At 31.1% G+C, this 13,758-nt stretch overlaps 8 protein-coding genes across 8 annotated transcripts; 1 reads left to right on the top strand and 7 right to left on the bottom strand.

Moving 5' to 3' along the window:
* Positions 1-1,221: 1,221 nt before the first annotated feature.
* On the bottom strand, positions 1,222-1,648 carry Csp13 (chemosensory protein 13). Its single transcript, NM_001045816.1, is given in 2 exon segments — positions 1,222-1,418; positions 1,471-1,648. Coding segments are annotated over 2 exon segments (375 nt in total).
* Positions 1,649-1,948: 300 nt separating this feature from the next.
* Csp14 (chemosensory protein 14) lies at positions 1,949-2,375 on the bottom strand. The gene is given in 2 exon segments (NM_001045817.1): positions 1,949-2,143; positions 2,192-2,375. Coding segments are annotated over 2 exon segments (379 nt in total).
* An 832-nt stretch (positions 2,376-3,207) lies between these two features.
* Positions 3,208-3,696, bottom strand: Csp15 (chemosensory protein 15). The gene is given in 2 exon segments (NM_001045826.1): positions 3,208-3,470; positions 3,519-3,696. Coding segments are annotated over 2 exon segments (441 nt in total).
* Positions 3,697-4,034: 338 nt separating this feature from the next.
* Positions 4,035-4,479, bottom strand: Csp9 (chemosensory protein 9). The gene is given in 2 exon segments (NM_001045818.1): positions 4,035-4,230; positions 4,296-4,479. Coding segments are annotated over 2 exon segments (380 nt in total).
* Positions 4,480-5,863: 1,384 nt separating this feature from the next.
* Csp17 (chemosensory protein 17) lies at positions 5,864-6,287 on the bottom strand. The gene is given in 2 exon segments (NM_001045819.1): positions 5,864-6,056; positions 6,107-6,287. Coding segments are annotated over 2 exon segments (374 nt in total).
* Positions 6,288-6,822: 535 nt separating this feature from the next.
* Positions 6,823-8,850, top strand: LOC661511 (UDP-glycosyltransferase UGT5). Its single transcript, XM_015981953.2, has 5 exons — positions 6,823-7,248; positions 7,297-7,907; positions 7,963-8,182; positions 8,233-8,452; positions 8,501-8,850. The coding sequence occupies exons 1-5, from the start codon at positions 7,038-7,040 to the stop codon at positions 8,775-8,777; spliced, it is 1,539 nt and encodes a 512-aa protein (XP_015837439.2). The 5' UTR covers positions 6,823-7,037; the 3' UTR covers positions 8,778-8,850.
* Positions 8,851-8,938: 88 nt separating this feature from the next.
* Positions 8,939-10,831, bottom strand: LOC661555 (UDP-glycosyltransferase UGT5). Its single transcript, XM_008198121.3, has 5 exons — positions 10,531-10,831; positions 9,876-10,480; positions 9,605-9,824; positions 9,336-9,555; positions 8,939-9,287 (listed from the first exon to the last, which is right to left on the bottom strand). Exons 1-5 carry the CDS (start codon positions 10,736-10,738, stop codon positions 9,011-9,013), a joined length of 1,530 nt encoding a protein of 509 aa, XP_008196343.2. The 5' UTR covers positions 10,739-10,831; the 3' UTR covers positions 8,939-9,010.
* A 1,572-nt stretch (positions 10,832-12,403) lies between these two features.
* Positions 12,404-12,870, bottom strand: Csp18 (chemosensory protein 18). The gene is given in 2 exon segments (NM_001045821.1): positions 12,404-12,600; positions 12,693-12,870. Coding segments are annotated over 2 exon segments (375 nt in total).
* Between the last annotated feature and the right edge of the window lie 888 nt (positions 12,871-13,758).

Consider the following 13,758-nt stretch of genomic DNA (forward strand, 5'->3'; position numbering starts at 1 on the left):
GCAAATATTACACTTGATTTGCAAAGATACTGATGTATCATAACTTATAATACGAAGTTCATTTTTTTTTTTTTTAATTCCAAAATGTTAAGTACCGAGAGCAGGGCGACCATCATTTTGCGGGTTTTTGCAAACGGGTAAAGTGGCAGTGTCCTGGTTTTCCTCTCTGGTCATCACTACACAATAAATCAATTTTACAAAAATGACCTCGACTAAAAATATATAATTTTGTAATAAGTACATATTTTCCTAACACAGTTGTGCAAGCGAGATGTTGAAAAGTAACAATTTCTCGGTTGAAATTGTGGTCCCAAGCTAATAATATTTAATTAATTTCTTTTCATGGTTTTTTGTCATTCTGGGGAAATTACGAGCTTGATTGCAGAAACATGGAAGTTTTGCCAAAATGAGAGGAAAATTACTTTGCAACGGGGATTACTCACTTCACATTGAAAATACGTTTATGGAATATAACAAAGTTTCCAAATGCTTGAATTTGCAGAAGCCATCAAGAATTCATCAGTAAAAGCTTGTAGTTAAGTCGCAATTTCTCTAATTACTGTCTAAAGTTTTCTCAATAATTCGGAGTAAGTTACTTTTGTGACTTCATGAATAAATTTTTTAAACTAAAATCACCTTTGTGATAAACTGAGGAAATACGATATTATAATAAAAACAGGAAGACGGAAGTTGAATAACAAACTATTTCTAGTTGCAAATAAGTAAAGGTCAGGTAGTTAAGGGAGAGTTCTAGTGAGACGATTTTCACAGTAAAATTATTTTAATAAAAAATTTAAATCACTTATAATTTCCTTGTAAATATCAATAAAAGTCTTAGGTACTTCACTACCAGACTTTGACCCGTACGTCATTGAAGCGGAAGGCAATGCTAATAATTATTAATTATTCATTAGATTATTTTTAATTCCTATTTGAATAAATTTGTTGTAATAAGGTGAACTTCTTCAACACATATTTTTCTCAAGCGTTTTACTGGTTGTCTCTATTAAAATACTACATTTGTCCGAAAATATGCATTTGAAATAAAAAAAAATAAATTCATTCTCTGAATGTTGGTATAATACCCCATTTTTGGAGTAGTTGGTAGTATAAAAAAACAGGCTTACTGGTTTTAATAGAAGTATTTATTGAAAGCACACACATGTTTTAGTATTATTAGTAAAAATATTTTCATAACAGATATTTTGCAACTTAAAAAATTTAAGCTTTTAGCCCTTCTTTATCCAAATAGTTTTGATACCGCTTCTTATAAATCCCCTGTGGATCAAATTTTTTCTGTAGTTGTTCCCACCACTCTGGTTTTTGTTTTACTAAATAATGAATGACTTTCCGTATACCTTCCTTGTGTTTGTCGTTACATTTGGCACACTCATTTTTCAACGCATCTGGAATGTCTTCTAAAAAATCAAAGAAAAGTGTGTAACATTTAATCTACTTTTAAAAACTTACTCTTAAGTTCTTCACCCGAAGGGGTACATTTTCCCGTTCCCAAAAGACACTCGAAATAACTTTTCATAAGTCTTTCACTTTTTAGTGCCGCATCTAATTCGTCATTATACTGATTTGTGTATTCTTCAGACAGCACATTTGTACAAGCACACACAACTAGTACTATAGCTAAAAACATCTTGTGAAAATGACGATCACAATAAATTATTTGTCAATTCGTTTTGGTATTTATACTTGTTGATTTCAATTGTAAAAATTTTTACTGGTGTTTTATTAAAACCGTCGTGACAAGAAACAACATTAAATTTTTTCTTCTTCACGTTGAATTAATTCTAACAATTGCAATAATTAATATTGATGTGACCATTATCGTGATGTTGTAACAGTAGGTAGTTTAGTATAATCATAAAAACAAAAATCATAAATTGTTTCACTTCTTTATTCACGAATAATTTTACACCAATTAATTTTTGGTTTCAAGCTTGTAAACCTTCTTTTTCCAAAAGTTTGTTATATTTTTGTTTATATTCGCCTTTGGGGTCAAACTTGGCTTCCAATTCTTGCCACCAGTTTGGTTTATTTTTTATTAGGTGATGAAGAACTTTTCTTACTCCTTCTTTGTGTTTTTCGTTACATTTGGCGCATTCATTTTGTAACGCTTCGGGAATATCTCCTACAAAAATAGTAGAAATTTAAAAAAAAACATATATTTTTGACTCACTTTTAAGTTCTTCTCCTTCGGGTGTACATTTTCCTTTTCCTAGAACACAGTCGATATAATTCCTTGTCAAACGATCATTTTTGAGTATTTCATCCAAGTCGATATTTTGTGGCACTAAATATTCTTCAGCAGACACTAAACCCTGAATGCAAATAAAGGCAAACAAAGCACTTGTTGCAAACATGTTGATTGAAGATTGGACGGTGTGAGTCTGTGGGTTCTAAAATATTATCCCCATTTATATAAAATTATGTTTTAGAGAGGGCAATGAGAATATTGTGTTCTTCATAAAAAATAAGGTCAAATTGTAAATAAGTTTTATTTGGAAACTGAATTAAAGAACTAAATTATGAAGGGGATGTAATTTTAGACATTCACTATGTTTCACAATAAAGTGCATTCATTATTATTAGTAATTCATGAAGATAATTGTTTTGCAAAATCTTGTGTGAATTGGTTAGAATTAAAATTTATAAGATTCAACATATCAAGGCTTACGTCATTCATTAATTTGTCTGTTTAAATAATTATATTTATTCTAACTATTACAGATTTGAATTACAAATCATCAATTTTTTTGTACGTCCACTTGCAAAATTTAGCCATGTCCTATTTTGTGTTTTGTTTTAAAAAGGAATTATTAAAATTTTACTCCTCTTAAAATGGTTTACCTAAATATACAAAGATAAAATGCCTATACTCCATTCTATCTCTTTCTCGGACGAATTGTTTATAATTTAATTTGTTCAGTATTACATGAAGCACATGGTATTTTATTGTTGCTAGGTTTGTTATCTTACGTGAATCAACTGGTGTATTTGGTGTCAAGCTTAAGCATTTTTAGAGATGGTACCTAACATGTTGTCTTTGCTTTAAAAAATGGAAAAAATAAAGAACGCATGATAAGAATAAAACAAAACTTTATTTGACAACTAAATATTTCATAATTTTTTATATTATCCGAAAAACCAATTTTTTTTTAATTTTAACATTTACATTGAAGTGAACAAATATTTTTAACGAATAAATCCTTCCCTTTCCAAGAAGTCGTGATGTGGGAATTGATGTAAATGCTGTAATTTAACTTCTTCATGTGGATTAATTTTACTTTGGTGTAAGTGCTGCAATTTAATTTCGTGATGTGGATTGAATTTAGTTTCGAGTTCATGCCACCAGTTTGGTCTATGTATCATTAGATGTTGAAAAACTTTGTGTACATCTTCTTTCTGTTTTTGTTCACATTTGACACATCCATTTTTCATAGTTTCAGTTATCCCCTCTGAAAGAATTATTAATTAATAATCTTCTACCTAAACATTAAACTTACTTTTAAGTTTTTCTGCTTCTTTTGTGCATTTTCCTTTGTCCAAAACGCAGTCTAAGTAGTTTCTTGTCATTTGGTCGTTTTTTAGGATTGTGTCGATTTCACGTAAAATAAGATATTCCACTGAAGATACATAAGTTAAAAGGGCACCAAAAACAAGGAAATGAATTTTGAAAATCATCACGGTTGAGATTGCTAACTTCGTCTACTTCTTTCAAAACAGTGTTCTCTATTTATAAAAATATATTTTTGGTGGGAAGATGATTTACATTTCTTAAAAACTCCACAAGGCAAAATATATCGTCATGTATGCATATTTATAAAACCCAATTTAGTGTGTTTAGCCAATATATCGACCAGCTAATGATTTCAAAATTGATGGTCTAAAAGAGCCGAAGTTTGTAAAATTATGTAAAAATCAAATTGAACAGAATTGGTGTTCTAATTAAAACTCGAAAATATGGTCAAAATATATGTTTATTTATTCAACAAAGACGTGACAAAAAATATCGTGTTGTCTAATTAGCCAGTCCTTCCTTCTTCAACAGTTCGTCATACTTCTTCTTATACTCTCCCTGGGGATCAAATTTGCTTTCCAGTTCTTGCCACCAGTTGGGTTTATTTTCAATCAAATGGTGAATGACTTTCCTCACACCTTCTTTATGTTTTTCGTTACATTTTGCACATCCGTTTTGTAACGCTTCCGGAATATCCTCTGCAATAACAAAAGCCATAAAAAAGATTTAAATAAATTCTGTCAAATCGAAGTAAAAATCTTACTTTTCAACTCTTCTCCTTCTGGTGTACACTTTCCTTTACCCAAAACACAGTCTAAATAGTTTCGTGTTAGACGATCATTCTTCAGTATTTCATCAACGTCAATGTTTTGAGGAACCAAATATTCTTGGGAGGAAACGTAAGTCTTGAGGCAAGCAAGAGCTAACAAAAATACAATTGCAGTCATGTTGGTGGTTTGCAAGCAATTTTTTTTCTGTTGTCTTCAGAAATCGCAACCCTATTTATACGATTTTTTAGGTAGGGAAGAAGTCTATTGTCTTAAATGCAACAAAGGATGGGATCATGGTCACGTCGAAATTATTCGTGGTGTCAAAATTAATTACAATAATCAGTAGTTAATTATTATGTTATGCATTTTGTTACATTCATTTTAAGTAATTCATTAATTTTCAAGTAAGTTAATAAAATTTTAAATTTTGTTATAAAGAATCAAGGTTGGGTCGTCCTCTTTGGCTTTTAATCTTTCTGAATTGTAGTACAGAAAAAAACGTTAATAATTTACTAATATTGGAAACAAATTTTTAAATTAAATTTATTTCTGGAAAATCTAAAAGCGTTTCAAAATCGCCGATATTTTAACTAAGTATATAGAAAGCGTGAGAAAACCAGCTATGGATATATTTCAAGTGATATACCGGCCTAATTTTTTTAAATAATTATTGGACAAATCGAAAACTATATTGTCTGAGCAAATTATTATTCTTATACTTTTAGCAGCTCTGGAAATAAATGAGTAAAGAACATTCAAAACGGTTCTCCCTAATAGCAAAAGTGATCATTTCTTAACCACTTTCTTGTAATAAATATTATTTAAGTAGTTACGGTCTTTAATGTTGTATTGTTTTAAATCGCCAATTTTGGCCGTAGTTTTACCTATAAATTCTTATTGTGTTTTGAAAAACAATTAATTCACTTTTTGGCATTTTTAAAAAGATGTATTTACTAGTTTTGATAAGTTATTGGTGTGAACTACAAAGTATATACGGTATTATGGCCGAATTTGCAGACCAATAAAAAATAATTCCAAAACTGAAACAAAAAAATTTTCAATTTTTTTATCTTTTATATCGTGGTTGAATTATATCATAATGACACCAACAAAAATTATTTGACGTATTCGTATGTGATACAAGTTCAACTTGATAATAAACGTTGTTTACACTTTTTAAAATGACTTTACATAAAACCAATCTATTTTTAAATTATACTTTAGCTTGGAAGAAAATTTACTGTAATAAGTTTTTTGGTTATAGAATATTATTTGTTGTTTAGTTATTACTCTTGCAAATGAAGAAATTGTTATCACCATGTAGTGAAATTTAAAAAAAATGATCAAAATCAAAATCGACCTTAAAATAACCTAAACTGTAGTTTTACGTTCATTAGTTCGTCATTTCATAATGTAGGTAAATACTTAATAAATCACCAACAATTAACTCGTTAGTATTAATTGTCATAAGCGTGTAAATAAATAAAATACATAAATATGAGTTTATACTTTATTTAGGCTGTACGAGAAATTACAGTAGGTACAGTAATTCAGAATAATCTAATTGAGTCCTTCTTCTTCCAAAAAGTGATTGTATCTGCTCTTATATTCTCCCTTTGGGTCATACTTTTCCTGCAATTCTTGCCACCAGCTTGGTTTATTTTTTATCAAATGCCGGATAACTTTCCTTACGCCTTCCTTATGTTTTTCATTACACTTAGCACACTCGTTCTGTAACGCATCCGGAATATCCTCTACAAACAAAATCGATAAAAAAATAATTTGTTGAGACAAACAAACTCACTCTTCAGTTCCTCCCCTTCTGGCGTACATTTACCCTTTTCTAGAATACAATCCAAATAATTCTTTGTCAATCGATCATTTTTTAATATTTCATCAATATCGATGTTTTGGGGAACTGTATACTCTTCAGCATATACGTACGCTTGAACACAAGCAAAAACAACAAACAATACTTTAAACATGTTAGAAGACTTGAATGATTTCCAAACTCTTTGCCTATTTGGTGTTGGTGTGTGTCTTTTATAAGACAAATATTAGAGCGGGGAAAAATATGGTTGTGTAAAAATGAAATAACGGAAAGGCTCATGGTCGGCCAAAATCATTTAAAAATTTAATTAATTGACTAACATCTGATATCAACAGTGTCATCTGCAACCAAAATTGCATTTTATTAATGAATTTTACATTATTATGCACCACGCTGTGGGAACGAATTAGACAATTAACACATAATTAAGAAAAAGGTTTTTATGGTTGAATCTTTCGCTTAAAATTTATTGTTACTTCACTGACCGCTTTCTCATTCAGGAAATCTAAATTAATCAACTTAAAAACAAATTTAAATCTGATTTTTGGATAGGATCTCAGTTCCTTTCCTATCCAGAATTTTTGACTAAGTGATTAAAATCAATTGTAAAATTGTAAATCTTTGTGTTATTTATTTAATATTTTTGTAAGTAGAAAAATTGAGAGTACGTAAGGTTGTACTAAAGTATTTTTATTTGAGCTTTGTGACTGGTTGAAAACTGAAAGAGCCAATAACAAAATTTTAATCAGCTTATGTGGTGAAATTTTTGTGGCATAAGGAGGATCGTGATAACACTTTAATTCACCAATTGATACTGATACGAGCGTTTTTAACATGTTTATATACTGATAATTCACCATTCATGTTGTAGTTGCTAATACGAGTAGTTCGTATTTATCACGGAATGTACAAAATACTGCTTTTGTGTTTAATAAGTGCAAAATGTGCCTTAAGCGCCAACATTTTGTACGTTTCACCTATATCTTCACATAGTCATCACATATGGAATCGAGCTTTAGCATTCGGACTGGTCGAGAAAGGCCACCATGTAACTTTAATTGGACCTGACAAAGACAAAGTGCAACCGAAGAATTATTCTCATATTTATATTGAAGGTACTTAATAGTTGCACTCCCATTTGATTTATTTTTATTTCAAGTAAGGTCTTTACAAGGAGCTGGACGACAGTTTCGATGTGAATGAAATGGCAGCGTATAGTCCAACAAGAATGTTGTTTCAGTTCGAAGACTGGTGCGCTTATTCCTGCGATATAATTCTCAAATCGCAAGGATTAAAGAAATTATTAAGTTATCCCCCCGATTCTTTTGACCTTATCATATTTGACGTTACAATGGGCTCTTGCTTATACCCATTAATCCACAAATTTAATTATCCTCCAAGTGTTGCTGTAACGGCGTTTCTTTTACCTACATATGTAGCACACAGCTTTGGTAATCAGTTGTACCCTTCTTACATTCCCTGGTACGGGCTTCCTTACACAACCGATATGACTTTTACCGAAAGAGTTTGGAATTTTTTATTCACGTATACCGACGTCCTTAAGAGACATTTAAGTTTATACAAGAAAGAACACAACTTAGCCAAAGAAGTTTTTGGGGAAAATATCCCACCAATGGATGAACTAGAACGCCACATTTCGTTGGTTTTGGCAAATACTGACCCAATTTTGAATTATCCTCAACCAGTTGCACCTAATTTGATACCAGTTGGTGGACTTCACACAAGAAAATCTGAAAATCTGGAAATACCCCAAGTTTGTATTTACGAAAACTGGACTTTTAATAAGCTTTATTATAAAACTTTCGTAGGATATACAAGTTATCTTAGATAATGCCAAACACGGGGTCATAGTGTTTTCGTTAGGAACTAATGTGCGTTCAGACAAGTTAAATAAACGCACGCAAAAAGCACTGTTGGACGCTTTTAGCAAACTTGAAGAGACTGTGATTTGGAAATTTGAAAGTGAAATTGAAAATCTACCCAAAAATGTAATCGTGCGGAAGTGGTTGCCTCAAAATGACATTTTAGGTGTGTTTAAAAATGCAAAAATAATTTAGTTTAATTTAACTAAACTGTAGGACACCCCAACGTAAAATTATTCATCGGGCATGGAGGTGCTCTAAGCACGCAAGAAGCAATTTACCACGGTGTCCCCATGCTTTGTATTCCTTTTGTCGTCGATCAGCGTATCAATACAAGACTGATTGTTAATAAAAAATTAGGCGTCGATCTTGATTTCAAGCAAATAACTGTCGATTATGTACTTCAAAAAATTCGAGAAGTGTTGGATAACCCAATGTAAATTATTATTTTTTTTTATTTAGATTTTCCCGAAGTTATTTCTAGGTATTCGAAAAATATGAAAAAGTCATCGGACACGTTTAAAGACAGGCTTGAGACTCCACTAGAAAGGGGCATTTTTTGGGCCGAATACACACTGCGACATGGAGGGGCAGAATTTTTGTCGACCCCTGCGAGAAATTTTTCGTATTTCAAAGTCTCTAGTTTGGATGTTATCACATTTCTGGTCGTCATAACTAGTGTTATAGCTACAGTCTTTTGCAAAATTGTGGTTTTCGTTGTGAAAGCTTGCAAAAGTAAGAAGAAGGTCAAGGGAGATTAAATTAAAACAAAAAGCAGTATTATTCAATAAAATTATGTATTAGAGAGCAATAAAGATTTACAATATTTTGTGATTAATTTTTGACTCTGATAAGAGAAACATGATAACATAGACTTCATCTAATGAAAATTATTTGAGTCGGAAGAATCAAAACTACGAAATATTGTCCAATATATTTTATTCTTTTTTCTACAATAAATTTATGTTGTACAATATTCAAATTTTTACTTAACTTAATTTACTTTAATTTTTTTCTTGCTACTACATGCTTTCATTATTAACGCAAACATTTTACAAACAATAATTACTATAACCGTGGCAATTGCAAAAAGGAATGCAATAACATCCAGACTGGATGCTTTGAAATACGAGAAATCTCTGGCTGGGGTTGTCAAGAATTGCGCTCCACCATGCCGTAAAACATATTCCACCCAAAATACGCCTCTTTCTAAAGGAGTCTCTAGCCGGTCTCTGAAAATGTTTGAAATCTTTTTCATGTTTTCCGTGTACCTAAAAAAACCTTGGTTGAATAACAGTAACGGGAACGAATGTATTTACTTGGGGTTATCCAAAACTTCTCTAAGCAGTTGAAGTACATAACCAGCGGTTATTTTCTTAAAATCGAGATGAATTCCCAGGTTTTTGTTAACAATTATCCGCGTGTTAATATGTTGGTCAACAATGAAAGGAACACAAATCATGGGGACACCGTGGTATAATGCCTCTTGTGTGCTTAAAGCACCACCATGTCCAATAAATAATTTCACGTTGGGGTGTCCTAAACTTAATAAAATTACTATTATTGTAAAAAATATTGTTAGACATGCCTAGAATATCATTCTGCGGCAACCACTTCCTAACGATGACATTTTTAGGTAAATTTTCTATATCACTTTCAAATTTCCAAATCACAGTCTCTTGAATTTTACTAAAAGCTTCCAGCAATGCCTTTTGAGTTTGTTTATTTAATTTATCTGAACGTAGATTTGAACCTAATGAAAAGACTATAATTCCATGCTTGGCATTGTCTAATACTGTTTGAATGTCCTAAGAAACACATAATAAACTAATGGAAATTATCATATTATTAATACAAACTTGAGGTAAATCTTTACTCTTCCTTGTATGGAGGCCTCCAACCGGGATAATGTTTGGTGGGACTGGTTGAGGAAAATCCAGAATCGGATCCGTGTTAGCCAAAACTAAAGATATGTGCCGTTCAAGTTCTTCCATCGACGGGATATTTTCGTCAAAAATTTCTTTGGCCATACTGTGTTCCTTTTGATACAAACTTATTTTTCTCCTAACCACGTCGGCATAAGTGAATATAAAGTTCCAAACTCTTTCCACAAAACTCATTTCTGATGTGTACTGGAGCCCATACCAAGGAATATATGAGGGAAATAATTGATTGCCAAAATTATGCGCAACGTATGTTGGTAGCAAAAACGCAGTGACCGCAATACTTGGAGGGTAGTTGAATTTCTGGATTAAGGGGTAGAAGCAAGAACCAGTCGTAACATCGAATATAATAAGGTCGAAAGAATCTGCGGGATAACTCAGCAACTTTTGTAATCCTTGAGTCTTTAGAGCTTTTTCACAAGAAAACAGACTCCAGCTTTCGAACTCCAACATCATCTGTGCTGGGCTGTAGGTGCCCATTTCATTTATGTCAAAACTGTCGTCTAGCTCTTCGTAAATACCTTAAATTAATTAGAGAAGTAAAGAAAATCTGACTGCATTTGTCAAGTACCTTCCATGTAAATGTGGGAATAATTTTTCGGGTGTACTTTTTCTTTGTCAGGTCCTATTAAAGTGACACTGTGGCCTTTGTTGACTAGTCCAAGTGCTAAAGCTCGATTCCAAATGTGGTGACTGGGGGAAGGTATAGGTGACACGTATAAAATGTTGGCGCTTAGAACACATTTTACACTTAAACAAAAAATAAATACTTTATACATAGTAAACGTATCTGTAGCTACTAACGACTGTAATAAGGATCATGAATTATCAGAGTGTAAACAAATTTATAACAATCGTATCAGGGAATGAATTACTCAATGTCATCCCAGTCATAGCTTGTTTAAAGTTGGCTTAATTTTTGACCTTTGTGCCCAGAACTATAATGAGCTATATGTTACATAACCACATGAAGGACAAACGCTCCTGCAATGAATAAGGAGTATCATTGCAACTATCGTTGCACCTACAGGTAAAGAGTAATAGGTATGCTGATGATTTTTTTAGTAATTGTTAAAAGCCAAGTGAATCAACCATAATAAATATTTATACAAACGAATATCAGAACTAAAATACTCTTATCTTATGTTATCTAGCTTATCTAATTTACCAATTTGTCCAACATCTCCAAAAACTTGCAAAGTCATTGCACTGTAATGTTTATAAGGAAACAAATTATTTCTAGTAACTAAAATAATATTAAGGGTCATAAAGAAAAAAAATATCATTGAGTATTCTCATTTTATCTCGTTAAATGCTTATTTTTCAAAGTTATTTTGTTGCTATTGTACACGACTCGCAAATCTCTTTTTCCAAAAAATGCAATGTCATACTGAGTGGTTACATTTATTTGTTACAAGTCAATATGACGGTGCCAATAAATTATTGCAAGTTAGTATTACCACCGATTAAAGATTTGTCTGTGTTATTTCTATTAACTAAATATTTTTTCCATCTCTTCAAGACAAGCGTAAGAGGGCATTAAACTATCTCATTGACTGAAGACTAACGACTTATGGGACCGAAGTATTCTGTGATTTTTAAGCGTACTTACCTATTTGTACTAGTACTTGTACTTGTAGTACTCACTGTATAGCTTAGTCATTCATTCATCTGTTGTTGATAGATTTGGAAATACGCTCAAATTACAATCAAAAACACTTACAATAATTTTTATTGTACAATGAAAGTTCAAAACTGGGGAGCCTATCCAAAATAAAATAAAATATAGAAAACAACATAAAATGGTTTTAAGAAATTCCTAACATAATTATCACTTGAGTAGTTCGGAAAATCTACATTTTCATTTATCAAAAACATAAAAAAAGTTGTAAACTGTTCAAAAAAAGTTGGAAATACTACGAAATATAAAGAAAACCTGTTACAGCATGAAGAATAATTACCATTACAGTTGTAATGGTTTTGTATTTTTCAGGAAAAAATTATTACCATTTGGAAAGTATTATCATTTTTTACAAAATGCAGATGATATTGTGGAATATAATATTAAAATACCAACATCCCCAAGATGATTGAAACAGTTTTTTTATAGAATTCGTTATTTTCGAGGCTATTTTAGTATAATTAAATCACAAGGTCACTATTTAGACATCGCAAGCTAAAAACTGGTATAACGACTAATTTTCTTTATGTTTTTATATTATGTTTATGTCTAAATTCTATTCTATGCAAATTAAGTCAGTTATGAGTATAATAATAATTGGGAGGTATTTATTGAAAAGTTAGAGTAACTTTTCTACTGATGCAGCAGTATAGGTATACTAAGGACAACAAAAGAAATAAGTACCTAATGCTGTGTTCATAAAAACGTTGCTTTATTAAACAGTCCGCACAACATATTTACATCTACAGAAGGTACGAGTACATTAGACATGAATCCCATTTTTCTCTAGTTCATCTTTGTATTTGGATCTGTATTCTCCAGAAGGATCATATTTAGCTTCTAACTGCTTCCACATATCAGGTTTATTATCTATAAGGTGGTGCAAAACCTTTCTGACATTTGCTTTCACTTTTTCGTTACATTTTGCACAATCTGTACTAAGAGCCTCTGGTATTGTACCTAAAACGAATTAATTTTTGTTTGTTGTTTTTTTAAATAATTGCAATTTTTTTAAACTTTATGCAGATAATTATTAGTAAATGTGTACTCACTTTTAAGCTTTTTCCCTTCTGGCGTACATCTTCCTTTATCCAATAGGCAATTTACATAATTTTTCAGCAAACGTTCGTTACTGAGAATATCATCAATATCGATGTTATCAGGAATCACATACTCTTCCAGAAAAACAACATGAGCACATGTAAGAACTAGAAACACAGTAAAAAGCATTTTGGCTGCTTTACGTCTAATAAATTCATTTGAATTTGGAACCTTATTTATATAGAGATCATTGCTAGGATATACCAGGGAACAGGTTTTTTAACTTCATCAAAACAAATCTTGGACTTGTCGACAAGTGTGGTGACGCAAATTTTAATTACCCTATAACACATTATTAGGTTGTAATCGATTTTGTCGACGATATACTCTTTGAACTCTTTAATACGTTTTTCAAAGAAAGTATAGAAAGAAATGAGGTGAAAAATTAATTTACGTGTGTTGAACCATCCTTGAATTTTACACCTGGTCTAATTGTCTAATTCCTAACAATTAACAAGTTTTTGCCTAAAAATTAAAGTATTAAACAACACATGTCGGTTTCACGTCCCTACCTAATTACAAGAAAAATTAGGTTTTTTCATAATAAAATTAGATTCAATTTAACCATTTTTTGTGCTACTTGTTTTTGTTTACAAGCCAGTAAAAATAAACTGAAAAGTTGAATCAGAAAATTGTTAAATTTTGCGTCACCACTGTTTTGTAGAAATACGTACTCCTAATGCAAAAATGTAAAATAGTAAACTCATAAAAAGTTCATAATAATTTCAAATTAATTATGCAAATTATGCTACTCTTAACAAACGCCAAAGACTAAAAATATTTTATTTGGACTGAGTCCTTGAGGAGATGCAACAGACCCACAAACAAAGAAAAAAATTAATTAGTGCTTGCTTATTTTTTTAATTGTTGCTCACTAAGAATGAATTCAACAATAAAACCCTCATTTTTTAAGTATTTGTTCCATAAAATTTTAGTTCTAAAGTGATAATTTAATTTTTTTATCTATCTATTTGCCTTATTCTAGACATCATGCTATGAGTGTATGTGAGGTATTCT

The sequence above is a fragment of the Tribolium castaneum genome, chromosome 3 (genome assembly GCF_031307605.1).
Source record: "Tribolium castaneum strain GA2 chromosome 3, icTriCast1.1, whole genome shotgun sequence".
NCBI lineage: Eukaryota > Metazoa > Arthropoda > Insecta > Coleoptera > Tenebrionidae > Tribolium > Tribolium castaneum.

What these genes read in the sequence shown, in the direction of transcription:
- LOC661511 (XM_015981953.2), top strand. Translation starts at nt 7,038, where the DNA reads ATGTACAAAATACTGCTTTTGTGTTTAATAAGTGCAAAATGTGCCTTA. An exon ending in AAAATCTGGAAATACCCCAA is followed by an intron (nt 7,908 to 7,962) that starts GTTTGTATTTAC and finishes AAACTTTCGTAG; the next exon opens with GATATACAAGTTATCTTAGA. An exon ending in GCCTCAAAATGACATTTTAG is followed by an intron (nt 8,183 to 8,232) that starts GTGTGTTTAAAA and finishes ACTAAACTGTAG; the next exon opens with GACACCCCAACGTAAAATTA.
- LOC661555 (XM_008198121.3), bottom strand. Translation starts at nt 10,738, where the DNA reads ATGTATAAAGTATTTATTTTTTGTTTAAGTGTAAAATGTGTTCTAAGC. An exon ending in AGAGTAAAGATTTACCTCAA is followed by an intron (nt 9,825 to 9,875) that starts GTTTGTATTAAT and finishes TGTGTTTCTTAG; the next exon opens with GACATTCAAACAGTATTAGA. An exon ending in GCCGCAGAATGATATTCTAG is followed by an intron (nt 9,556 to 9,604) that starts GCATGTCTAACA and finishes TATTAAGTTTAG; the next exon opens with GACACCCCAACGTGAAATTA.